Source organism: Drosophila miranda, assembly GCF_003369915.1.
Source record: "Drosophila miranda strain MSH22 chromosome Y unlocalized genomic scaffold, D.miranda_PacBio2.1 Contig_Y2_pilon, whole genome shotgun sequence".
Lineage (NCBI taxonomy): Eukaryota > Metazoa > Arthropoda > Insecta > Diptera > Drosophilidae > Drosophila > Drosophila miranda.
In genome coordinates, this window is record NW_022881614.1 from 4,916,887 (window position 1) to 4,943,980 (window position 27,094).

The 27,094-nt window shown below is 54.7% G+C and overlaps 2 protein-coding genes and 3 non-coding genes across 10 annotated transcripts in view; 2 read left to right on the forward strand and 3 right to left on the reverse strand.

Moving 5' to 3' along the window:
• LOC117192423 (ecdysone receptor-like) overlaps positions 1–27,094 on the forward strand; it is a 107,269-nt gene that overhangs the window by 65,944 nt on the left and 14,231 nt on the right. The gene's annotated exons all lie outside the window — the stretch shown is intronic.
• On the reverse strand, positions 136–26,996 carry LOC117192422. Of its 5 annotated transcripts, XM_033397090.1 has the most exons (6): positions 26,735–26,996; positions 26,214–26,534; positions 25,557–25,877; positions 3,088–3,408; positions 283–319; positions 136–231 (listed from the first exon to the last, which is right to left on the reverse strand). In XM_033397090.1, the coding sequence occupies exons 1-6, from the start codon at positions 26,859–26,861 to the stop codon at positions 201–203; spliced, it is 1,158 nt and encodes a 385-aa protein (XP_033252981.1). In that variant the 5' UTR covers positions 26,862–26,996; the 3' UTR covers positions 136–200. The 5 variants fall into 5 exon arrangements, 3 of the variants coding, with proteins under 3 accessions (XP_033252981.1, XP_033252980.1, XP_033252982.1); XM_033397091.1 differs by lacking the exons at positions 136–231; positions 283–319; positions 3,088–3,408 and adding exons at positions 23,259–23,351; positions 23,403–23,439; XM_033397089.1 differs by lacking the exons at positions 136–231; positions 283–319 and having other exon boundaries at positions 2,746–3,408.
• On the forward strand, positions 7,543–7,616 carry Trnai-aau. The gene has a single exon. It is a non-coding gene; the product is annotated as a tRNA-Ile (tRNA).
• Positions 7,808–7,879, reverse strand: Trnai-aau. Its single transcript has one exon. It is a non-coding gene; the product is annotated as a tRNA-Ile (tRNA).
• Trnak-cuu lies at positions 7,988–8,058 on the reverse strand. The gene has a single exon. It is a non-coding gene; the product is annotated as a tRNA-Lys (tRNA).

Sequence of the window (27,094 nt, forward strand, 5' to 3'; positions counted from 1 at the left end):
GCGGGACAAAAGTGGATGCCGCCCGTGCGCGGTCTACCGGCTGGGGAATCGGATGATCCCTGGGTCCGAGGCGCTGCACGGGGTTACATCCGCGTCTAAGCAGATCCAGAGGCGGGCGGAGCTGGACACGGGGGCGGGCCGATGTTTGGCAGCACGGGCGAAAGGTCGGAGGACCTATTGGTCACGAGCTGGGAGATCGGTCAGCACCCTGGACTGGAACCCAAGGACGGGCTGGAAGAAAGGCAAGGTGAGATGAGGAACCCAAGAATTTGGGAGGCTTACCAGATCCAAGGCGGAGCCGGGCAACACGTCGCCAGACCTGGAAGTAGAAAGGGCCAAATAAAACAAAAAAAAAAAAGGGGAAAAGGAAGAAAAGTGGGAACCGGAGGAAAGCACCCTAGGGTTAACGCGGCGAGAGGCGCGGATAACTTTCAAAACGGGAGCGAGCGAGAGAGCCAGCTGGAAAGCAAGAGAGAGCCGTCCCACGGGCCCATGTAAGGCACCGTTACAGGGAACGGTGAACACCGGCACGAGCCCTTATAAAGGAGGGAGCAGCGCTCGATCAGGTCTTTTCAAAAGTTAACCACGTGGAAAAAAGAAAAAGGGTAAGATGCAGCAGCATTTAATAAGGTACATAGCGGAGCAGCGAAAATGGATTCGCCGCGGGTATCAGGCTATGGGTGATACACAAAGTCGGCGGCAGCGTACCAGGTCGAGCGCGAGGAGCAAAGGTCGAGTAGGAGTAGGTCCCCGGAGCTACAATTGTTGGCCTCACCGCTAGTGTCAACCGCGGATCCATGGGACCGACGGTGTCCCCCATGGTATCGCCGGGGTACACCGAGGCGGAAAGTGACCTAGAATTGGTGAGCTGGGAGCCGGCGCCACGGAGAGAACGGGCACGCGAGGCGAAGCGCGAGGAGCCACGGACCAGCAGACGCGAGAAGCCCCACACCAAGCGCGAGGAGCCCCGGACCAGCAGTAGCAAGGAGCCCCGCACCAGCAAGCGCGAGGGGCCCCGCACCAGCAAGCGCGAGGAGCCCCACACCGGCAAGCGCGAGGAGCACCGGACCAGCAGACGCGAGGAGTCCCGCACCGGCAAGCGCGAGGAGCCCCGGACCAGCAGGCGCGAGGAGCCCCGGACCAGCAGGCACGAAGAGCCCCGCACCGACAAGCGCGAGAAGCCCCACCCCAGTAAGCGCGAGGAGCGGCCTGAGGGAGGAAGGAGGGGGCGCACGGAGACGCGGAAGGAGGAGCCCAGTGAGCGGGCCTCGAAGCGGGCGTCCACGCGTTCGACGCGTACGGCCAAGGAAGAGGAGTCGTCGGCACGCACAAGGGGGAGGTCGACGGCGCGGCGAGGGGATCAGCGGCCGACAGACCCACAGGTCGAGGAGCCGCAGCCAACGCCGGCCGAAACCGCGGTCAAAGAGCCGCAGACAACGCCGATCGAGACCGCGGTCAAAGAGCCGCAGGCAACGCAGGCCGACATCGCGGAAGATAACGCGGCCGCTGAGGCACGACGGTTCGCGCTGGCCGCGGCGGCGGAGGAGCGGAGACAACGGCGTGTATGGGACGACGCCTTGACGCTGGCAAAGAGGCTGAAGGCCACGCAGGAGGCTGAAAAGGCGGCGCAAGAAGCGGAGGCGGAGCGCCACGAGCGAGACGTCGCGCACCAATGGCGGTGTATTAGCCGGGTCGACGCAGCGGAGCGAAGGGAGACGGCGCGTCTGCGGGCGGAAGCGGAGCAGGCAAGGGGGACGCGGGCGGAGGGCGCGGCCGGCGGGCTGGCGGTGATCTCCAGCGCCGCCGGCTGACGACGCGCGCGGTCAAGGGGTCAGCAGCAGCAGCATCCGCAGCAGCAGCGTCAGCAGCAGCAGCATCAGCCACAGCAGCATCAGCAGCAGCAGCAGCAGCGTCAGCAGCATCAGCAGCAGCAGCGTCAGCAGCAGCAGCATCAGCAGCAGCAGCATCAGCAGCAGCAGCACTGGCACGGGCCACAGGGAGCCGCCATCGGGCCGTTCGTCTCGCAGGAGGTGCGCTCCGCGGTGCGAGACGGCATGATGTGGCACGTGCAAACGCTGCACATATCGTGGGCCTCTGGGCCCGCGCCCCAGCAGCCCGGGCAAGAAGCGAGGGAGGCTCGACTGTGGGAGGAGGCACCACGCGCCAGTGACGAGCGGGACCCGAGGCGGCGGGCACGGCCACAGGAGTCGACAGGCCCAGCGGTGGCACCCACCGCCGAAGAGGTGCCCGAGGAGGCGCCCGGGAGGACGGCAGAGGTCGAGACGGAGGGCACGACGAACACGCCAACATCACTGACGGCGGAGGGCCCAGCGGCGGCGCCCGAAGCCGAGGTGGCGGCCGACGGCGAAGCGGATGACGGCGCAAGAGCAACGGCGGAAGCGAAGAAGGACGAGGCCGCGGAACAACACTCACCTGAACCATGGAGAGAGGTCCTTGGCGATGGCCGGAACCCGGCCAGGGCGAGCGTCCGAAGCTGGGCGACAGGCGTCGTGCCCAGGGGAGCGGGCGGAGGCGCGCCGGCCCGAGCTCCAGCGCCAGGCATCGTGGCCCCAGACGAGGTCGGCGGACAACTCACGGTGGCGGGCCGTCAACCGCGAGGAGTGGCCGGCCGTCGTCACGCGCTCTCTCGCGCGGATAAAGCCAACCGCAAGGAAGGTGAAGCGTCTGGTCAACGACGGGGGCGTCCGGTACCGGCTATTGTGTCCACCGACCGGCAGGAGGTATTCCGGGCTAGTTATTGAGGAGAAAAGAAGAGTAGAGAAGAAGAATGGAGAAGAAAGTAACTGAAAACAAGAACAAGTAAAGAGCGGGACCCGAGGCGGCGGGCACGGCCACAGGAGTCGACAGGCCCAGCGGTGGCACCCACCGCCGAAGAGGTGCCCGAGGAGGCGCCCGGGAGGACGGCAGAGGTCGAGACGGAGGGCACGACGAACACGCCAACATCACTGACGGCGGAGGGCCCAGCGGCGGCGCCCGAAGCCGAGGTGGCGGCCGACGGCGAAGCGGATGACGGCGCAAGAGCAACGGCGGAAGCGAAGAAGGACGAGGCCGCGGAACAACACTCACCTGAACCATGGGAGAGAGGTCCTTGGCGATGGCCGGAACCCGGCCAGGGCGAGCGTCCGAAGCTGGGCCGACAGGCGTCGTGCCCAGGGGAGCGGGCGGAGGCGCGCCGGCCCGAGCTCCAGCGCCAGGCATCGTGGCCCCAGACGAGGTCGGCGGACAACTCACGGTGGCGGGCCGTCAACCGCGAGGAGTGCCCGGCCGTCGTCACGCGCTCTCTCGCGCGGATAAAGCCAACCGCAAGGAAGGTGAAGCGTCTGGTCAACGACGGGGGCGTCCGGTACCGGCTATTGGTGTCCACCGACCGGCAGGAGGTATTCCGGGCTAGTTATTGAGGAGAAAAGAAGAGTAGAGAAGAAGAATGGAGAAGAAAGTAACTGAAAACAAGAACAAGTAAAAAAGGAAAAAAAAAACAGTAAGTAAAAAGGAAAACATGGTCTTACCTTGCAGCAGAGGAACAGCGGGGAATCGGGGGAGCTTGAATGAAGGCGGCGGAAGGCGTCAAAGCGGGAGGAAAACTTACCCGAAGCATCCAGAGGGCCGGCGGAAAGCAGGCGGCCAGCGAAGGGTAGTAGGAAAAACCAGACGCGCACAAGGTAAACAAAGAAAACACCCGGCATCGCGAGAAAATGGTACGTTTCCAGTCCATTGAGGAATTCGCGATCCGGAAGTAGAATACGCACGCTGCGACATATCGAGTAGAGCACAGAAACGACCCTACGCTGTATCGAGTGGAGCGTAAGGGCAACGCTGTGTCATATCGAGTAGGTCAGAATAGCGACCGTACCCTAAATCGGGCGGGACAAAAAAAAAAAAAAAAAGTCTTATGCGAACTATCGGTAAGGGGGAATCGAACCGATCGCGCTCATCGGAGAGGTACGGCAACACCGCAAGGCGTGAAGCCGAAAGAGGGCGCCAGGGGCACCCGGGTCGAGAACAAAGCACGCGCACCGGTCGCGCGGGCTTTTGAAGCATCCCAAACCTGGGACGCGGAAAACCGGGGTTTTCCGCCAATAAAAGAAAGGGGAAGTGTGAGGAAAGGTATTCCACACGTAGGGGGCAGTGCAGGGTTAAGCCGCTAACGGCCGTTATCCGGGGATATCCGGAGGCGGCGAATTCCCGAGGAGAGCTCTCCCGGGGACCCAAGATGAGAGGGGAGGACCCCTGGAGAGAGAGCCGCGGGATGACGGATCGGGCCGGCAGTGGCCCAGCGCATGACCAAATATGGTCATGAGATCACGCCACCAGCCAGGTCCCGTTGGAAAGCGACAAGGGAATGAAGGAACGTCGATGGAAAAATACGGGCACCGCATGGCGGAAAGTGCCGTTAGCGCCAGGCGGCATCGGCGGCGCTGACGCAGAAGCGAGCCTATAAGAGGAGGGCCGCGACCAGGAACAAGGGACAGTCAGCAAACGGAGCTAGCAAGAGTGAAGTGCACAGTGAGTGACAAGAGTGAGACCAAGCGAAGGAAAAGAGCGTTAGAAAGCGAACACGTTGTGTGAGGATTGAGAGGCGGACTCGAGCGTGCAGCCAAGAGCCAAAGACCCCAATCCCTTGAACCAACGTGCCACGCTTGACGCGCAACCCACCAGGAGTGAGGCACCCTCGGGCGCAAAGCCAAGGGAGTCGAGTTGAGAGCGAACGCGTCAGGCGCCTGACTGATAGCCGGATTTGGCCACGTGCCAAGAATCGCTAGCCCCAGTCAGTAGAGCCGGCGGTGCCACGCTCGGCGACGCCGTGGGGGCCCAGGGAGCGCCACGCTCATCGAACCACAGAGGAGAACCACGAGGAGAACCCGCACCGGAGTCGGAATAGCGTAAGATAGACTTAAGATACCAATAAAGCATACTAGCATACCAGTACAAGACCCAAACCCGTGCCTTCTTACTTGTCGTCGGGGCAACATACAAATATTGTTGCAGCGAGCCTACCGACCGCTGAGCCAGCCCAGCTGCATCAGACGGGAAAAGAACGGACCGTTACACAGTCTGTGGTGCATTTCTTGTCTGCTCGCATGCACATACATACATGTACACCTACATATGTACATATGTACATCAGGGGACGGCACGGCCAATGCTCGCAGACGGACTTCGAAACGAGCATTTACCGGTCAAAAACCGAGCGACGACCAAAGTCTCGCAAACGGACTTAAAGCGGGCATGATTCGCAAGAAACACCGGATCACGTAATAGAACATGAACGATCATGTCAAACTGCAACCCGGCACAACGCGTTTGTAACAGTGGTCGGCAGCAACACAATAATACTTTTTGTTTTAGTTTGACTTCTGTCAACGCACACAAACGCAATGTAATGTGTGCGTGCCGACCGCTGAAGTATATACAATACATATGTATGTACATACATATGTACATATGTGCCTCACAGCTTAAATGAACCAGAGCACTTTTCAAACTTCAAACCCCTGTAAAAATCAATTGAGCAGTCCTGTAAAAAAAATTGTAATACAATTCTGTTAAGATTTTACCAAAGACTATACAATACCAAGATGTTGCATGAGCGACCAAAAAGCTGTTCTATGGCGGGTCCTAACATTAGAACCCAAAAGGCACGAGGGAGCGCGCTGGGTTTCAATTCCCTTTCGACTGTACTTCGTCTCTACCGCGACCCCGCTGCACATCGTTTCGTCTGTTCGGCAATTCTATACTCTCGAGCCTCAGCACCGTCGAAGCGGTGGTCGCGGATCGCCGATGTCTTTGGAGCGGCACAGTGGGGCCTATGGCCGTCTCAGCTTGCTAAATTAGTTAGTGAATATGAGTTCAATAAATATTTGAACACTGAAAAAATGTTAAACTTTAAACTAAAACAATCTTGAAAATCCGATTGAAAATTCTCTATTAGATGCGTACATTAAATTTATCTAAAGCACTCATACAATTTTTTTTACTATTTCGGCTGAGTCCCACTGTGCCGCGCCAAAGACATCAGCGATCACGCTGCCCTACTGTTTCGGCACGCAGACGATTCATATTTTTTTTTGTATTCTTTCTCTCGAGACACACCGACTCGACGCTGACCGAGGCATTGACGAAGCCGAGTAGCGTAAAAGAGAATTGAAGTAATAGCCCCGCGCGCCCGTACCATGAAGCGTCAAACAAAAATTGAACGAGGGGAAACGTTGTGAGTTGCTGCGGAGACCGCAACTCTACAGTTATACCCGATACTAAGTCAGTATGGCTCTCCTCCGGCAGACGCCGCTAATATTAAAACGACACGACAAAGAGTGCGTGCGAGAGAGACAGAAAATCAGTCTGATCGTGACGTCGGGCGCTGCGTAGCCAGTGCAAATTGATTTGATCCTCTTGGCTATAAAAATGATCTGATCTGATCCAGATTCAGCAATCTGATAGATATGGTCATTATCTATGATTCTGCGTTTTTAGTTTTCTCGAATCTGCAATATTGTGGGTGCAAAGATTTTCGTCCTTTGTGGTGGCAGAAGGGGTGGGGCGAAATTTTGAGATATACGTTTTATAGTGACTTCTTAAAGGAGTGTGTGTACCAAATTTGCTTACTCTAGCCTTAATAGTCTTGAGATTTGTGGATGCCTCAGATTTTCGTCCTTTGCGGGGGCGGAAGGGGGTGTGGGGAGAAATTTTGACACGAAACGGTCAAGGTCCGATATCACAGGAGTGTGGATACCAAATTTGGTTGCTCTGGCTTTTATAAGTTCTGAGATCCTTGAACTCATATTTTGCATTTGGCAAAACGACCATGAAACCTGTGTGTTAGAGAGAGACAGAGCGAGAAAGAATGAAATTGTTTTCTTGATTCTGGCTATAATAATTATACGATCTGGTTCAGATTTTGCACTCTAGAAGATATAGTCATCTTCTACGCTTCTGCGTTTTTAGTTTTCTCGTATCGTCGAAATTGTGGATGCCACAGATTTTCGCCCTTTGTGGGGGCGGAAGTGGGCGGGGCAAAGTTTTGAATATTCTTGTAGCAGTGACATATCACAGAAGTCTGGATCCAAAACATCGTTACTCTCGCTCTTATAGTCTTTGACAACTAGGCGCTGAAGGGGACGGACAGACGGACGGACGGACGGACGGACAGACGGACAGACGGACGGACGGACAGACGGACAGACGGACAGACAGACATGGCTCAATCGACTCGGCTATTGATGCTGATCAAGAATATATATACTTTATGGGTCGGAAATGATTCCTTCTGGACGTTACACACATCCACTTTTACCACAAATCTAATATACCCCAATACTCATTTTTGAGTATCGGGTATAATTAAAATATACGAGTTTTGGAAAAGTGTCTACATCACACTGGTTCGATCTGAAGATCTTCCTGGCCCCGGTGTTTTTTTGTTACTGTTCATCTTAGATAAGATTTCATAAACTATTGGTATTGATTAAAATAAAAAATGTTCTGTGTATTTTCAAAAACATCCGAATACAAAATGGCGTCAAGAGGCCATTAGCTCAGTTGGTTAGAGCGTCGTGCTAATAACGCGAAGGTCGCGGGTTCGATCCCCTCATGGCCAGAATAATCTTTTTTGTTCTTAAAGTTAACCCTTGTCCCCAAAGGAAAGTAAAATATTTATAAAACTTAATGCACATGTGCACATTAAAGAGATCTAGCAAAGTGCTTTGACGTCAAACAAAATCATAAAAGTAACTTTATAGGAAATTAATGATTTAAATTTATACTGAAAAAAAATCCAAAAAGCAACTCCTGGCCCATGGGAGGATCGAACCGCGCCTTCGCGTTATTAGCACGACGCTCTAACCAGCTGAGCTAATGGGCCTATTGCTCATATTCTGCCATTTGTAATACTTAAGCATATGTTAGCTAGCTTTCGTAGAATAAATAGTAGTTGTATAAAGGATAAAAAGGAAAGACGAAAAAAAATTGTCGCCCAACGTGGGGCTCGAACCCACGACCTGAGATTAAGAGTCTCATGCTCTACCGACTGAGCTAGCCGGCTTGTTGCCTGCTGTCTTCCGAAGCCAAAACTTCGTCGCCTAAAGCACCTCGACCAAGAAAACCAAAGAACTCCGTACACGTGGCAGCTTCGCACATTGATTTATTTTTAGCCCGTCTAGACTCTAGACAACCTCTGGACGGTTACCCACACACCCTACCATACCTTTCGGTATCATTATCGCCATCCCTATTTTGTGTCTGCGTATCCCTCTTTCCTGGATAGAATTGTTTTCTTTGGCCGCACGACGGACCCTATTGTCTGGCTGTAACACATTTTTTCTGCTTCCTAATGGAAACGATGTATAAAACGAGGGGGAACGTTGTGAGTTGCTGCGGACACCGCAACTCTACAGTTATACCCGATACTTAGTCAGTATGGCTCTCCCTCCGGCAGACGCAGCTAATATTAAACGACACGACAAAGAGTGCGTGCGAGAGAGACAGAAAATCAGTCTGAGCGTGACGTCGGGCGCTACGTAGCCAGTGTAAAATTGATTTGTTCCTTTTGGGTATAAAAATGATCTGATCTGATCCAGATTCAGCAGTCTGATAGATATCGTCATTATCTATGATTCTGCGTTTTTTACCCGATACTCAAAATGAGTATTGGGGTATATTACATCCTCTACGATTCTGCGTTTTTTGTTTTATCGTATCTTTAAAATGTGGATGCCACAGATTTTCGTCCTTTGTGGGGGCGGAAGTGGGCGTTGCGGCGTTTTGAAATATTTTTGTAGCAGTGACATATCACAGAAGTCTGGATCCAAAACAACGTTTCTCTAGCTCTTATAGTCTTTGAGCACTAGGCGCTGAAGGGGATGGACAGACGGACAGACGGACAAACGGACAGACAGACAGGGCTCAATCGACTCGGCTATTGATGCTGATCAAGAATATATATACTTTATGGGTCGGAAACGATTCCTTCTGGACGTTACACACATCCACTTTTACCACAAATCTAATATACCCAATACTCATTTGAGTATCGGGTATAAAAGTGTGTTACAAAGTCAAAAGCGCAAAAGCAACAGCAATAGCAGCAATAGCGCGGGCAACAACAAGTAGAGCTCAAGAGAGAGACGAGACGAGACAGAGTGAAAAAGAATACCAGCAACCAACAGACAGAGAGACCTGGAGTCTACAATGGGCCCAAGCACGAAAACCAGTTTTCGGTTTCTCAAAAGTTCCGCCACACTGGCCCAAAAGCTAGCACAAAGACAACAAGTATGCACAATGGGCCAAATGCAGTGAAACCCAAGCATCTTAATCCGATCACAGTCGCCCATGTGCATTTTGTCAAAATTTCTGTTTGCATAGAATTTCACACTCTAAAATACTCCCACCAGCGTCGCTCCACTGTGCACATACCGCTGCACGCCATCCGTTGGCGGAGCTCCCGCAAAAGTTGGAGCGAAGCGCAGCTTAAGTTGATAACACAACAACAACAAAACAAACAGCAGAAGCAGAAACCAAAAGTCGTCAAGCTCAAAAGTCAGTAGCCAGCTACGCTCACCTCACCTCGCGGAGCGCAGGCGCAGCAAAAGCAACAATTACAGAGAGGAAGAGAGAGAGAGAGAAAGAGAGAGCTTTACCTGAGCGTGAGAGCGAAGCAGTGCTGCCAGCTTTTTATCAGAAAACGAGGGGGAACGTTGTGAGTTGCAGCGGACACCGCAACTCTACAGTTATACCCAATACCAAGTCAGTATGGCTCTCCTCCGGCAGACGCCGCTAATATTAACGACACGACAAAGAGTGCGTGCGAGAGAGACAGAAATCAGTCTGAGCGTGACGTCGGGCGCTACGTAGCAGAGTAAATTGATTTGTTCCTTTTGGGTATAAAAATGATCTGATCTGATCCAGATTCAGCAGTCTGATAGATATCGTCATTATCTATGATTCTGCGTTTTTATACCCGATACTCAAAATGAGTATTGGGGTATATTAGATTTGTGGGTAAAGTGGATGTGTGTAACGTCCAGAAGGAATCATTTCCGACCCATAAAGTATTATATTCTTGATCAGCATCAATAGCCGAGTCGATTGAGCCCTGTCTGTCTGTCCGTCCGTCCGTCTGTCGTCTGTCCGTCTGTCCGTCCATATTAGCGCCTAGTGCTCAAGACTATAAGAGCTAGAGCAACGATGTTTGGATCCAGACTTCTGTGATATGTCACTGCTACAAAAATATTTCAAAACTTCGCCCCGCCCACTTCCGCCCCCAAAAAGGACGAAAATCTGTGGCAGCTACAATTTTAAAGATACGAGAAAACCAAAAACGCAGAATCGTAGAGAATGACTAATCTTGAAGACTGCAGAATTTGAATTGGATCGTATTATTATATAGCCAGCATCAAGAAACAATTTCATTTTTCTCGCCCGACTTCTCTCTCTAACACACACGTAGCATAGCCGGCTTTGCTTAGAGTAAAACATTAGCGCCTAGATCTCAGAGACTACAAAAGCTAGAGCAACCAATTTGGTATCCACACTCCTAATATATCGGACCGAGACGAGTTTGTTTAAAAATTTCGCCGCACACCCCTTCCGCCCCCGCAAAGGATGAAATCTGGGGATATTCACAAATCTGAGATATACGTTTTATAGTGAGATCTAACAGAAGTGCGGATACCAAATTTGGTTACTCTAGCCTTAATAGTCTCTGAGATTTGTGGATGCCGCAGATTTTCGTCCTTTGCGGGGGCGGAAGGGGGTGTGGCGAAATTTGGACACGAAACGGTCAAGGTCCAATATCACAGGAGTGTGGATACCAAATTTGGTTGCTCTGGCTCTTATAGGTTCTGATCCTTGAACTCATATTTCAATTGCAAAGCCGACCATGAAACCTGTGTGTTAGAGAGAGACAGAGCGAGAAAGAATGAAATTGTTTTCTTGATTCTGGCTATAATAATTATACGATCTGGTTGAGATTTTACACTCTAGAAATATAGTCATCCTCTACGATTCTACGATTCTGCGTTTTTTGTTTTATCGTATCTTAAAAAATGTGGATGCCACAGATTTTCGTCCTTTGTGGGGGCGGAAGTGGGCGGTGCGGGTGTTTGAAATATTTTTGTAGCAGTGACATATCACAGATCTGGATCCAAAACAACGTTTCTCTAGCTCTTATAGTCTTTGAGCACTAGGCGCTGAAGGGGACGGACAGACGGACAGACGGACGGACGGACAGACAGACAGGGCTCAATCGACTCGGGCTATTGATGCTGATCAAGAATATATATACTTTATGGGTCGGAAACGATTCCTTCTGGACGTTACACACAACCACTTTTACCACAAATCTAATATACCCAAATACTCATTTTGAGTATCGGGTATAAAAGTGTGTTACAAAGTCAAAAGTTCTCAAAAGTTCCGCCACACTGGCCCAAAAGCTAGCACAGAGACAACAAGTATGCACAATGGGCCAAATGCAGTGAAACCCAAGCATCTTAATCCGATCACAGTCGCCCATTGTGCATTTTGTCAATATTTCTGTTTGCATAGAATTTCACACTCTAAAATACTCCCACCAGCGTCGCTCCACTGTGCACATACCGCTGCACGCCATCCGAAATTCGTGCTCCAGACGGACGCCAGCGACTACGGACTGGGGGGCGATCCTGACGCAAGAGACGGAGAAGGGCGAGAGGGTCATCTCATACGCCAGTAGGACTCTGAATAGCGCAGAAAAGAACTATTCGGCGACTGAAAAGGAGTGTCTGGCCATTGTATGGGCTATAAGAAAGCTAAAGCCTATCTGGAGGGATACCATTTCAAGGTGGTCACGGATCACATGGCGTTGAAAATGGTTGAACAGCATCGAGAGCCCAACAGGGAGGATCGCCAGGTGGGCGCTGGAGCTACAACAATACGACTTCGAAGTGGCATATAGGAAAGGGCAGCTGAACGTAGTGGCGGATGCACTGTCCCGACAGCCATTGGCGGAGCGATGCCTGAGAACCACCGAGAAGGAAGCAGAAAAGGGACACGAACGGAGGCAGAGTGCGGATGGATTAAAAGGTCAAAGAGAGGATGAGGACGGAACCGAGGAAATATCCGGATTACGTCGAGGAAGCAGGCCGGATATACCGGCACATCCCGCACGGCTGGAGAAGAGGAGATAGCATCATGGAAGTTATGCGTACCGAAGGATCTAAGAGAGAGAGTTATAAGAGAGAATCACGACTTGCCGGAGGCGGGGCACGCGGGCGGCAGAAGTACGATGGCCCGAGTAGCCGCCCGATACTACTGGCCGGGATGCACCGAGATGTGAGGACATACGTGAGAAAGTGTGAAAGCTGCATACGCTACAAACCAAGTCAACTGCAGGCGGCCGGGAAAATGCTGACACAAGTGCCAGAAGAGCCGTGGGCAACGGTGTGTGCCGACTTCGTGGGCCCTCTGCCCAGGTCAAAGCATGGGAATGCCATGTTATTGGTGATGGTGGATCGGTTCTCGAAATGGACCGAGTTGGTCCCCTTGAGAAAGGCCACTGCGGAAGCACTAACGAAAGCGTTCCGAGAGCGCATCGTGTCCCGGTTTGGCGTGCCGAAGGTGGTGATCACGGATAATGGCGTCCAGTTCACCAGTAGAGCTTTTAAGAGGTTTTTGGAGCAGATGGGTGTACGGCATCAGTTCACGGCCCCGTCACGCCGCAGGAGAACCCGACGGAGCGAACTAACCGACAGTGAAAACTATGATAGCTCAGTTCACCGAAGGGAACCAGAGGAACTGGATGAGAAATGGCCAGAGATAATGTTGGCCGTAAATTCAGGGAATCCGAATCCACCGGGTACTCGCCGGCGTTCGTGGTCCAAGGGAGAGAGCCGAGGCTACCAAAGGCTCTATACGATGACGAAGCGCTTGGCACAGGACAGGGCACGCACACTCCGGACGAGAACGCGGCCAAGTTGAGAGAGGTGTTTCAACTGGTGAGGCGGAATCTCGAAAGAGCGGCGCAGGACCAGGCGAGTATTATAACCTGAGGAGGAGAGCGTGGAAACCCACGATTGGAGACAAGGTATGGGCCAAGCAACACCATCTATCCAACGCGGCCGAAGGGTTTGCGGCAAAACTGGCCCCGAAATATGACGGGCCCTACACCATAATGGATTTCGTGTCCCCGGTCATTTGTAACTTAAAGAAGTACAGCGAGAAACGGACGCGGACCGCGCATATAGGGGACCTGAAGCCACAACCCGGGGAAGGAACCCCTAAAAGAGGCCCGGGAGCCGAAGCGTAGACGACGCACAAGGAGGGGCAACGGGCGAGCATACGGAGAAGGGTGGACGAGCACGGAAGACAGAGACTAACAGGGGCAGAAAGGAGAGTCCCAGCTGGATGCCACGCAGGACAAGGTCGTACGAGTTACTCTTACAACTAAGGTTCAATAAAACTAAGAACCACGCGTGTCACGCAGGACATGAATCGCCCACAAGGAAGGAGCGGGTGGCCCAACTTGATGCCACGCAGGACAAGGCCGCACAGGATGCTCTTACAACTAAGGTTCAGTAAAACGGAGCAGCAGACGGCGGCCGGCGGACCAATAAAGCTGGACCTACAAGAAAAAAAAGGAGGATTAGCTCGTCAGCCAATTGGAACTGATCAAAGGCAAAGAAGGTAGAAGATACCCGGGTTACCACTATCCCAGGGGGTGGGTTGCGTGGTGCGTCGACGGACGAGGGGCGCCCGAGAAGGGGGTTCCGAGATGAGCAGAAGTTCGGGTCCGGGTCCAGGGCATCGAAGCCAGCTGCTAACGTCGGGGATGGCGGGACAAAAGTGGATGCCGCCCGTGCGCGTCTACCGGCTGGGGAATCGGATGATCCCTGGGTCCGAGGCGCTGCACGGGGGTTACATCCGCGTCTAAGCAGATCCAGAGGCGGCGGAGCTGGACACGGGAGGCGGGCCGATGTTTGGCAGCACGGGCGAAAGGTCGGAGGACCTATTGGTCACGAGCTGGGAGATCGGTCAGCACCCTGGACTGGAACCCAAGGACGGGCTGGAAGAAAGGCAAGGTGAGATGAGGAACCCAAGAATTTGGAGGCTTACCAGATCCAAGGCGGAGCCGGGCAACACGTCGCCAGACCTGGAAGTAGAAAGGGCCAAATAAAACAAAAAAAAAAAAGGGGAAAAGGAAGAAAAGTGGGAACCGGAGGAAAGCACCCTAGGGTTAACGCGGCGAGAGGCGCGGATAACTTTCAAAACGGGAGCGAGCGAGAGAGCCAGCTGGAAAGCAAGAGAGAGCCGTCCCACGGGCCCATGTAAGGCACCGTTACAGGAACGGTGAACACCGGCACGAGCCCTTATAAAGGAGGGAGCAGCGCTCGATCAGGTCTTTTCAAAAGTTGACCACGTGGAAAAAAGAAAAAGGGTAAGATGCAGCAGCATTTAATAAGGTACATAGCGGAGCAGCGAAAATGGATTCGCCGCGGGTATCAGGCTATGGGTGATACACAAAGTCGGCGGCAGGCGTACCAGGTCGAGCGCGAGGAGCAAAGGTCGAGTAGGAGTAGGTCCCCGGAGCTACAATTGTTGGCCTCACCGCTAGTGTCAACCGCGGGATCCATGGGACCGACGGTGTCCCCCGGTTTGTTATGGTATAGATCGATAAGACGAGTAGTTTCGGAATGTTCAAATTGGATTATGTATGGTTTAGTTTATGTTTAGAAGAAATTCATAGGATAAGAGAAATTAAAAAAAAATTCTTCATTTATTACTGTAATGAGGATTACCCACAGCGAAGCTTTAGTTAATGAATATGAATATGTAATACGATATAAACTCTTAACCACAGCCACAGAAACAATCCCCAATCAAACCTCAATCGACACGGGTCCTTCAGACGACCACTCCTTCGTTTATTGACATTTTAAGCGGCAGACATTTCCTCATGTTTTATGCATGCTGCAGACAATTCCCCGGACATTGAATTCCATTCCCTTACTAAACGTGTATTTTTTGATGAGGATAGGGTGCAAGCAGTTGACCTGACCCCACCACCCCTAACCAAACGGGCAGCGGGGGCAAGGTCTACCACCTGCCAGCCATCATGGCGACGCCTGAGGCAAGGACGTGGCCCCTCCAGTCTCAGTTTCAGTCTCGACAAGCCGTTAAATGGAATTGAAAATGTTGCAGAAAATCAATAAATTTCACTTGTGCCGCTGCACAAGACTGCCGCGAATTTCGTTTTCAACTTTTTGGCAATCCCTGTGTTATCCAGGTTTACAGAAAAGTTTCTTAGCTATTTAAGTTTTTTTCCCCCCCATGTTTTATGGCCTGCATTTTGTAGTCAGTTCCAGCCCCTGGCCAGACAAGAGCCTAAGAATGACCCAGACATGGTTAAGGGAGTGCAAAACCCCCAATATGATGTCACGCCATTGAAGTCGAAGGGGAGGGAGAAAGCACAGGAGTGGCCCGACCATGGAAAATTCTGAATACTCTTTGGCCTAAAACCATTCTCGCCAACAGGCAGTGGTCTGTGATGGCCTCAGGTGCGTGATGGAATAGAAACGGAACGAAAAGTTGGTTCAAAATAAATGTAGAATTTAAAGTTGAAATCCGCCCCATGAGAACCAACAGCTGCAGGACGTGGACTATTCCCAGAGTACTCTTAAAACGAGGAAAAAAAGTTGTAATGTCGAAGTGAGGTGAGAGTTGGCAGGGAATGCAGCGGAAACGAACATGGCGACCGGGCCTCCGCTGTCTATCATGGCTGTTTCCGTCTAGCAAATATTTAACATTTCAGTACGGTACGTACAGAGCTTAACCTTAAATAATAGCAAACTTTAATGAAGCTCCATATAAGCAGCAAAAATCATTAAATTATCTTATTCTTCTTTGGGCAAAACGAGTTTATGATGTGATACTTGTGCCAATGACGTCAGAAATATACGAATGCCCAATGCATAAATTATAAGAGTCTTACAACTATGCAGAGCCTCGACAGATCAGATCGTCAACAAGCTCAAGCACAGCAGTGGTCGAAAGAGTAGGCCGATGACAGCGGGGTCGGGGTCTCTCGTACTCAATGAAAACGAGGGGGAACGTTGTGAGTTGCTGCGGAGACCGCAAGTCGGGCGCTGATTTCTTGCTTTTGGCTATAAAAATTATCTGATCTGATCCAGATTCAGCAATCTGATAGATATGGTCGTTATCTATGATTCTGCGTTTTTAGTTTTCTCGAATGTGCAATATTGTGGATGCAACAGATTTTCGTCCTTTGTGGGGCGGAAGGGGTGGGGCGAAATTCTGAGATATACGTTTTATAGTGAGATCTAACAGAAGTGCGGATACCGAATTTGGTTACTCTAGCCTTAATAGTCTCTGAGATTTGTGGATGCCCCAGATTTTCGTCCTTTGCGGGGGCGGAAGGGGGTGTGGCGAAATTTTGAAACAAACTCGTCTCGGTCCGATATATTAGGAGTGTGGATACCAAATTTGGTTGCTCTAGCTTTTATAGTCTCTGAGATCTAGGCGCTAATGTTTTACTCTAATGCCTATGCTACGTGTGTGTTAGCGAGAGACAGGGCGAGAAAACATGAAATTGTTTTCTTGATGCTGGCTATAATAATAATACGATCCAATTCAGCTTCCGCAGTCTTAAAGATATGGTCATTCTCTACAATTCTACGTTTTTGGTTTTCTCATATCTTTAAAATTGTGGATGCCACAGATTTTCGTCTTTTGTGGGGGCGGAAGTGGGCGGGGCGAAGTTTTGAAATATTTTTGTAGCAGTGACATATCACAGAAGTCTGGATCCAAAACATCGTTGCTCTAGCTCTTATAGTCTTTGAGCACTAGGCGCTGAAGGGACGGACAGACGGACGGACGGACAGACGGACAGACAGACAGACAGACAGGGCCCAATCGACTCGGCTATTGATGCTGATCAAGAATATATATACTTTATGGGGTCGGAAACGATTCCTTCTGGTCGTTACACACATCCACTTTTACCACAAATCTAATATACCCCAATACTCATTTTGAGTATCGGGTATAATAATACATCAGTTGTGAGGATGTTGTGTGCAGGGTTAAGCGCTAACGGCCGTTATCCGGGGATATCCGGAGGCGGCGAATTCCCGAGGAGAGCTCTCCGGGGACCCAAGATGAGAGGGGATGACCCCTGGAGAGAGAGCCGCTGGATGACGGGATCGGGCCGGCAGTGGCCCAGCGCATGACCAAATATGGTCATGAGATCACGCCACCAGCCAGGTCCCGTTGGAAAGCGACAAGGGAATGAAGGAACGCCGATGGAAAAATACGGGCACCGCATGGCGGAAAGTGCCGTTAGCGCTAGGCGGCATCGGCGGCGCTGACGCAGAAGCGAGCCTATAAGAGGAGGGCCGCGACCAGGAACAAGGGACAGTCAGCAAACGGAGCTAGCAAGAGTGAAGTGCACAGTGAGAGACAAGAGTGAGACCAAGCGAAGGGAAAAGAGCGTTAGAAAGCGAACACGTTGTGTGAGGATTGAGAGGCGGACTCGAGCGTGCAGCCAAGAGCCAAAGACCCCAATCCCTTGAACCAACGGTGCCACGCTTGACGCGCAACCCACCAGGAGTGAGGCACCCTCGGGCCGCAAAGCCAAGGGAGTCGAGTGAGAGCGAACGCGTCAGGCTCCTGACTGAGAGGCGGATTTGGGCCACGTGCCAAGAATCGCTAGCCCCAGTCAGTAGAGCCGGCGGTGCCACGCTCGGCGACGCCGTGGGGGGCCCAGGGAGCGCCACGCTCATCGAACCACAGAGGAGAACCACGAGGAGAACCCGCACCGGAGTCGGAATAGCGTAAGATAGACTTAAGATACCAATAAAGCATACTAGCATACCAGTACAAGACCCAACCCGTGCCTTCTTACTTGTCGTCGGGGCAACATACAAATATTGTTGCAGCGAGCCTACCGACCGCTGAGCCAGCCCAGATGCATCAGACGGGAAAAGAACGGACCGTTACAACTGGCGCCCAACGTGGGCCTCTCGACAAGCAAAAGACAAAGTGCATTTGGGAAGGGCGGTATTGAGTTTGGTATCGCGAGGGCATAAAAATGAGGAGCCGACGATGGTTTCATTCATTGAGGAAAGAGGACTTGGTCCAGTGCGCGCGGGCGTGCGGTCTTCGATTGGAAGGCACGCTGACCGAGATGCGCCGAATCTTCAAGGAGTGGATAGAGAAACACGGAGAGGAACCGGAGTATGCGGTCGCGCTCGAGGCCTGGGAGATGAAGGCGGGAGGAGCCGTGACCGCGGCCCAAATGGAGGACGGGGCGGATCCATACGAGCGCCTGACGCTGCCGGCGAGTGCGGAGCAAGTAACGCTGTGGAGACGGCCGTCCGAGACCCCAGAGGAGCTCATCGCGAGCCTGGCGGTCCCGGTGAAAAGCCGGTCGCCTAGCCGACCGCGGGCAGAGAGTGGGGAGAGGCCAACCAGGCCAGCACAGCCGGAGCAAGGGGGCGCGAGAAACCCACAGGGATTGGAAGAAGGGAGAGCAGGGGAAGATCGTCGACGGGGACTAGATGAACAAACCACGAGACCGCCCAGTTCGAGTTTTGCCCACGTCGCCAAGCAGGTCAGGGAGTGGTCGTTTCGGTTCGACGGAACGGCGAAACCACTCGAGTTCCTGGAACAGATCGAGTGGTCAGCCGACATGTACGGGTTGGAGTTGAATCTAATTCCGCGAGCCATGCCTGAGCTGCTAAAGGGTCGGGCGCTCATGTGGTTTGTAGCCAACAACAGGCAGTGGCAGACATGGGACGCATTTGCGCGTAGCTTCCAAGCATACTTCCTGCCGAGGGGGTATTTTGAAAAATTACTCCAGGAGGTGAGGTTGAGGAAGCAAAGATGGGGAGAGCCATTCAAGGACTACATGGTGGAGATGCAGACCCTTATGCGGCCACTAAAATGCACGCCGAAGAGCAGTTGGAGCTCATTAGAGACAACAGCATGCCCGATCTGAGGGTGTTCATCCGGCCACATAGGTGCAGAGACCTGGATCACATGATGACGCTGGCCGACGAGTTTGAGGCTCTGGAGAGGGACCGGCTGGAGTTCCAACGGGAGTGTCCGGCGAATAAGGCAAAAGCAAACAATCCGTTCGCTCGTCCGGCAGTAACGGCGACACGACAGCCAGCTCTGAGTCGACAAGGGAAAAAAGGCCGGTCCCAACGCGGCGGGACGACCAAGCGAACACGAACATAGAGACTGGGTTCGTGGAAAACCCAGCCCAGGCGTGTCGACGATGTGGAAGTGACCGCAATTGGGCACAAGCATGCGATGGCCGACCTATAACATTCTGCTGGAGGTGCGGCAAGGTAGGAGCCCCGACATGGCAGTGCTGCCAGAAAGCGGGAAACGCCCCGCGACCCAAGCCGCGGAGGTCCGTGCCAGGGTCGCAAGACGAAGCCCCCCAAAGCTCATAGGAGAACTCACGGAGGAGGATGTCCAGCTGTCGGCGGTAGTGAGGATCGCGGGCAGCAACTGGAAAGCAACGGTCGATACCGGGGCGACAAGCAGTTTTATCAGCTGCGAGGCGGCGAGTAGACTGGGGGAAGAGGGGCGACAGAAAGAGACGAGGAAGCTGGTGCGGCTGGCTGACGGACGCAGCCGAGAAATCAATTCCCAGATCGAGGTGGAGCTGGCCTTCGGGGACAAGATCGTTACAATCCCGCTTCTCGTGTTGCCCGGAGTAATAGATGAGCTGGTTCTGGGATGGGATTTCCTCGCCGCTGTCGGAGCAGAGGTGACCTGTGCGGGACACAGGATTGTGATCCCGGCGAGAGGCCACCGCCAGGGGCGGTTGGAGGAGAAGCTGTCAGTGGCGGTGGTAGCGAACACGGGAAGGTCTGTCGAGCCCGCATCCGACGGAACGCAAGCGGAGGAGGGGTCGGTTGAAAACTTCCTGGCAAAGGAGTTGGAAGAGTTCCGAGAACTGAAGGGAGTGTCGAACACGATCTCTATGAGTGATGCACAGCCGGTCAAACAGCGCTACTATCCCAAAAATCCCAAGATGCAAGCCGAAATCAACCAACAGGTTGACGAACTGCTGGAAAGAGGGTGTATTGAGCCATCGAAGAGCCCGTACAGTTCACCCATCGTGATGGTCAAAAAGAAGACGGGAAAGTGGAGATTATGCGTGGAATTCAGACAGATAAACGCGAAGTCCATCAAGGATGCGTACCCCATGCCAAGAATAGACTATATTTTGGACCAGCTCAGGGAGGCACGGTTCATCAGTAGCTTGGACTTAAAGGACGGATATTGGCAGATACCACTGGAGGAAGGCAGTAGAAAGTTCACCGCGTTCACGGTGCCCGGCAAAGGGCTGTTCCAGTGGAAGGTGATGCCATTCGGACTCCATTCAGCCTCGGCTACGTTTCAGAGGGCATTGGACCAGGTGATAGGCCCCGAGATGATGCCACACGCGTTCGCGTACCAAGACGACATCATTGTCATCGGCCGTACCGAGGAGGAGCACAAGCGCAACCTCGAAGAAGTCTTTCGACGGTTAAAGAACGCCAACTTGCGCCTAAATGTGGACAAGAGTCAATTTTTTAGGAAGGAGCTACGTTACCTGGGGCATTTGGTAACGGGAGACGGAATCTGCACCGATCCCGAGAAAGTGGCGGCCATTAAGGAGTTGCAGCCGCCAGCGAGTGTCAAAGAGCTACGACAATACTTGGGCGTGGCCTCCTGGTACCGGCGTTTCGTAAAGGGATTCGCCACGTTGGTGCAGCCCCTCAGCGCTTTGCTGAAGAAGAAGGCCAAGTGGGAATGGTCAACGGAACAGCAACAGGCGTTCGAGGACGTAAAAAGTCGGCTGACAGCAGATCCGGTGTTGGCATGCCCAGATTTCTCAAAGAAATTCGTGCTCCAGACGGACGCCAGCGACTACGGACTGGGGGCGATCCTGACGCAAGAGACGGAGAAGGGCGAGAGGGTCATCTCATACGCCAGTAGGACTCTGAATAGCGCAGAAAAGAACTATTCGGCGACTGAAAAGGAGTGTCTGGCCATTGTATGGGCTATAAGAAAGCTAAAGCCCTATCTGGAGGGATACCATTTCAAGGTGGTCACGGATCACATGGCGTTGAAATGGTTGAACAGCATCGAGAGCCCAACAGGGAGGATCGCCAGGTGGGCGCTGGAGCTACAACAATACGACTTCGAAGTGGCATATAGGAAAGGGCAGCTGAACGTAGTGGCGGATGCACTGTCCCGACAGCCATTGGCGGAGCGATGCCTGAGAACCACCGAGAAGGAAGCAGAAAAGGGACACGAACCGGAGGCAGAGTGCGGATGGATTAAAAGGTCAAAGAGAGGATGAGGACGGAACCGAGGAAATATCCGGATTACGTCGAGGAAGCAGGCCGGATATACCGGCACATCCCGCACCGGGCTGGAGAAGAGGAGATAGCATCATGGAAGTTATGCGTACCGAAGGATCTAAGAGAGAGAGTTATAAGAGAGAATCACGACTTGCCGGAGGCGGGGCACGCGGGCGGCAGAAGTACGATGGCCCGAGTAGCCGCCCGATACTACTGGCCGGGGATGCACCGAGATGTGAGGACATACGTGAGAAAGTGTGAAAGCTGCATACGCTACAAACCAAGTCAACTGCAGGCGGCCGGGAAAATGCTGACACAAGTGCCAGAAGAGCCGTGGGCAACGGTGTGTGCCGACTTCGTGGGCCCTCTGCCCAGGTCAAAGCATGGGAATGCCATGTTATTGGTGATGGTGGATCGGTTCTCGAAATGGACCGAGTTGGTCCCCTTGAGAAAGGCCACTGCGGAAGCACTAACGAAAGCGTTCCGAGAGCGCATCGTGTCCCGGTTTGGCGTGCCGAAGGTGGTGATCACGGATAATGGCGTCCAGTTCACCAGTAGAGCTTTTAAGAGGTTTTTGGAGCAGATGGGTGTACGGCATCAGTTCACGGCCCCGTCACGCCGCAGGAGAACCCGACGGAGCGAACTAACCGGACAGTGAAAACTATGATAGCTCAGTTCACCGAAGGGAACCAGAGGAACTGGGATGAGAAATGGCCAGAGATAATGTTGGCCGTAAATTCAGGGAATCCCGAATCCACCGGGTACTCGCCGGCGTTCGTGGTCCAAGGGAGAGAGCCGAGGCTACCAAAGGCTCTATACGATGACGAAGCGCTTGGCACAGGACAGGGCACGCACACTCCGGACGAGAACGCGGCCAAGTTGAGAGAGGTGTTTCAACTGGTGAGGCGGAATCTCGAAAGAGCGGCGCAGGACCAGGCGAGGTATTATAACCTGAGGAGGAGAGCGTGGAAACCCACGATTGGAGACAAGGTATGGGCCAAGCAACACCATCTATCCAACGCGGCCGAAGGGTTTGCGGCAAAACTGGCCCCGAAATATGACGGGCCCTACACCATAATGGATTTCGTGTCCCCGGTCATTTGTAACTTAAAGAAGTACAGCGAGAAACGGACGCGGACCGCGCATATAGGGGACCTGAAGCCACAACCCGGGGAAGGAACCCCTAAAAGAGGCCCGGGAGCCGAAGCGTAGACGACGCACAAGGAGGGGCAACGGGCGAGGCATACGGAGAAGGGTGGACGAGCACGGAAGACAGAGACTAACAGGGGCAGAAAGGAGAGTCCCAGCTGGATGCCACGCAGGACAAGGTCGTACGAGTTACTCTTACAACTAAGGTTCAATAAAACTAAGAACCACGCGTGTCACGCAGGACATGAATCGCCCACAAGGAAGGAGCGGGTGGCCCAACTTGATGCCACGCAGGACAAGGCCGCACAGGATGCTCTTACAACTAAGGTTCAGTAAAACGGAGCAGCAGACGGCGGCCGGCGGACCAATAAAGCTGGACCTACAAGAAAAAAAAAGGAGGATTAGCTCGTCAGCCAATTGGAACTGATCAAAGGCAAAGAAGGTAGAAGATACCCGGGTTACCACTATCCCAGGGGGGTGGGTTGCGTGGTGCGTCGACGGACGAGGGGGCGCCCGAGAAGGGGGTTCCGAGATGAGCAGAAGTTCGGGTCCGGGTCCAGGGCATCGAAGCCAGCTGCTAACGTCGGGGATGGCGGGACAAAAGTGGATGCCGCCCGTGCGCGGTCTACCGGCTGGGGAATCGGATGATCCCTGGGTCCGAGGCGCTGCACGGGGGTTACATCCGCGTCTAAGCAGATCCAGAGGCGGGCGGAGCTGGACACGGGGGGCGGGCCGATGTTTGGCAGCACGGGCGAAAGGTCGGAGGACCTATTGGTCACGAGCTGGGAGATCGGTCAGCACCCTGGACTGGAACCCAAGGACGGGCTGGAAGAAAGGCAAGGTGAGATGAGGAACCCAAGAATTTGGGAGGCTTACCAGATCCAAGGCGGAGCCGGGCAACACGTCGCCAGACCTGGAAGTAGAAAGGGCCAAATAAAACAAAAAAAAAAAAGGGGAAAAGGAAGAAAAGTGGGAACCGGAGGAAAGCACCCTAGGGTTAACGCGGCGAGAGGCGCGGATAACTTTCAAAACGGGAGCGAGCGAGAGAGCCAGCTGGAAAGCAAGAGAGAGCCGTCCCACGGGCCCATGTAAGGCACCGTTACAGGGAACGGTGAACACCGGCACGAGCCCTTATAAAGGAGGGAGCAGCGCTCGATCAGGTCTTTTCAAAAGTTAACCACGTGGAAAAAAGAAAAAGGGTAAGATGCAGCAGCATTTAATAAGGTACATAGCGGAGCAGCGAAAATGGATTCGCCGCGGGTATCAGGCTATGGGTGATACACAAAGTCGGCGGCAGGCGTACCAGGTCGAGCGCGAGGAGCAAAGGTCGAGTAGGAGTAGGTCCCCGGAGCTACAATTGTTGGCCTCACCGCTAGTGTCAACCGCGGGATCCATGGGACCGACGGTGTCCCCCATGGTATCGCCGGGGTACACCGAGGCGGAAAGTGACCTAGAATTGGTGAGCTGGGAGCCGGCGCCACGGAGAGAACGGGCACGCGAGGCGAAGCGCGAGGAGCCACGGACCAGCAGACGCGAGAAGCCCCACACCAAGCGCGAGGAGCCCCGGACCAGCAGTAGCAAGGAGCCCCGCACCAGCAAGCGCGAGGGGCCCCGCACCAGCAAGCGCGAGGAGCCCCACACCGGCAAGCGCGAGGAGCACCGGACCAGCAGACGCGAGGAGTCCCGCACCGGCAAGCGCGAGGAGCCCCGGACCAGCAGGCGCGAGGAGCCCCGGACCAGCAGGCACGAAGAGCCCCGCACCGACAAGCGCGAGAAGCCCCACCCCAGTAAGCGCGAGGAGCGGCCTGAGGGAGGAAGGAGGGGGCGCACGGAGACGCGGAAGGAGGAGCCCAGTGAGCGGGCCTCGAAGCGGGCGTCCACGCGTTCGACGCGTACGGCCAAGGAAGAGGAGTCGTCGGCACGCACAAGGGGGAGGTCGACGGCGCGGCGAGGGGATCAGCGGCCGACAGACCCACAGGTCGAGGAGCCGCAGCCAACGCCGGCCGAAACCGCGGTCAAAGAGCCGCAGACAACGCCGATCGAGACCGCGGTCAAAGAGCCGCAGGCAACGCAGGCCGACATCGCGGAAGATAACGCGGCCGCTGAGGCACGACGGTTCGCGCTGGCCGCGGCGGCGGAGGAGCGGAGACAACGGCGTGTATGGGACGACGCCTTGACGCTGGCAAAGAGGCTGAAGGCCACGCAGGAGGCTGAAAAGGCGGCGCAAGAAGCGGAGGCGGAGCGCCACGAGCGAGACGTCGCGCACCAATGGCGGTGTATTAGCCGGGTCGACGCAGCGGAGCGAAGGGAGACGGCGCGTCTGCGGGCGGAAGCGGAGCAGGCAAGGGGGACGCGGGCGGAGGGCGCGGCCGGCGGGCTGGCGGTGATCTCCAGCGCCGCCGGCTGACGACGCGCGCGGTCAAGGGGGTCAGCAGCAGCAGCATCCGCAGCAGCAGCGTCAGCAGCAGCAGCATCAGCCACAGCAGCATCAGCAGCAGCAGCAGCAGCGTCAGCAGCATCAGCAGCAGCAGCGTCAGCAGCAGCAGCATCAGCAGCAGCAGCATCAGCAGCAGCAGCACTGGCACGGGCCACAGGGAGCCGCCATCGGGCCGTTCGTCTCGCAGGAGGTGCGCTCCGCGGTGCGAGACGGCATGATGTGGCACGTGCAAACGCTGCACATATCGTGGGCCTCTGGGCCCGCGCCCCAGCAGCCCGGGCAAGAAGCGAGGGAGGCTCGACTGTGGGAGGAGGCACCACGCGCCAGTGACGAGCGGGACCCGAGGCGGCGGGCACGGCCACAGGAGTCGACAGGCCCAGCGGTGGCACCCACCGCCGAAGAGGTGCCCGAGGAGGCGCCCGGGAGGACGGCAGAGGTCGAGACGGAGGGCACGACGAACACGCCAACATCACTGACGGCGGAGGGCCCAGCGGCGGCGCCCGAAGCCGAGGTGGCGGCCGACGGCGAAGCGGATGACGGCGCAAGAGCAACGGCGGAAGCGAAGAAGGACGAGGCCGCGGAACAACACTCACCTGAACCATGGGAGAGAGGTCCTTGGCGATGGCCGGAACCCGGCCAGGGCGAGCGTCCGAAGCTGGGCCGACAGGCGTCGTGCCCAGGGGAGCGGGCGGAGGCGCGCCGGCCCGAGCTCCAGCGCCAGGCATCGTGGCCCCAGACGAGGTCGGCGGACAACTCACGGTGGCGGGCCGTCAACCGCGAGGAGTGGCCGGCCGTCGTCACGCGCTCTCTCGCGCGGATAAAGCCAACCGCAAGGAAGGTGAAGCGTCTGGTCAACGACGGGGGCGTCCGGTACCGGCTATTGGTGTCCACCGACCGGCAGGAGGTATTCCGGGCTAGTTATTGAGGAGAAAAGAAGAGTAGAGAAGAAGAATGGAGAAGAAAGTAACTGAAAACAAGAACAAGTAAAGAGCGGGACCCGAGGCGGCGGGCACGGCCACAGGAGTCGACAGGCCCAGCGGTGGCACCCACCGCCGAAGAGGTGCCCGAGGAGGCGCCCGGGAGGACGGCAGAGGTCGAGACGGAGGGCACGACGAACACGCCAACATCACTGACGGCGGAGGGCCCAGCGGCGGCGCCCGAAGCCGAGGTGGCGGCCGACGGCGAAGCGGATGACGGCGCAAGAGCAACGGCGGAAGCGAAGAAGGACGAGGCCGCGGAACAACACTCACCTGAACCATGGGAGAGAGGTCCTTGGCGATGGCCGGAACCCGGCCAGGGCGAGCGTCCGAAGCTGGGCCGACAGGCGTCGTGCCCAGGGGAGCGGGCGGAGGCGCGCCGGCCCGAGCTCCAGCGCCAGGCATCGTGGCCCCAGACGAGGTCGGCGGACAACTCACGGTGGCGGGCCGTCAACCGCGAGGAGTGCCCGGCCGTCGTCACGCGCTCTCTCGCGCGGATAAAGCCAACCGCAAGGAAGGTGAAGCGTCTGGTCAACGACGGGGGCGTCCGGTACCGGCTATTGGTGTCCACCGACCGGCAGGAGGTATTCCGGGCTAGTTATTGAGGAGAAAAGAAGAGTAGAGAAGAAGAATGGAGAAGAAAGTAACTGAAAACAAGAACAAGTAAAAAAGGAAAAAAAAAAACAGTAAGTAAAAAGGAAAACATGGTCTTACCTTGCAGCAGAGGAACAGCGGGGAATCGGGGGAGCTTGAATGAAGGCGGCGGAAGGCGTCAAAGCGGGAGGAAAACTTACCCGAAGCATCCAGAGGGCCGGCGGAAAGCAGGCGGCCCAGCGAAGGGTAGTAGGAAAAACCAGACGCGCACAAGGTAAACAAAGAAAACACCCGGCATCGCGAGAAAATGGTACGTTTCCAGTCCATTGAGGAATTCGCGATCCGGAAGTAGAATACGCACGCTGCGACATATCGAGTAGAGCACAGAAACGACCCTACGCTGTATCGAGTGGAGCGTAAGGGCAACGCTGTGTCATATCGAGTAGGTCAGAATAGCGACCGTACCCTAAATCGGGCGGGACAAAAAAAAAAAAAAAAAAGCTCTTATGCGAACTATCGGTAAGGGGGAATCGAACCGATCGCGCTCATCGGAGAGGTAC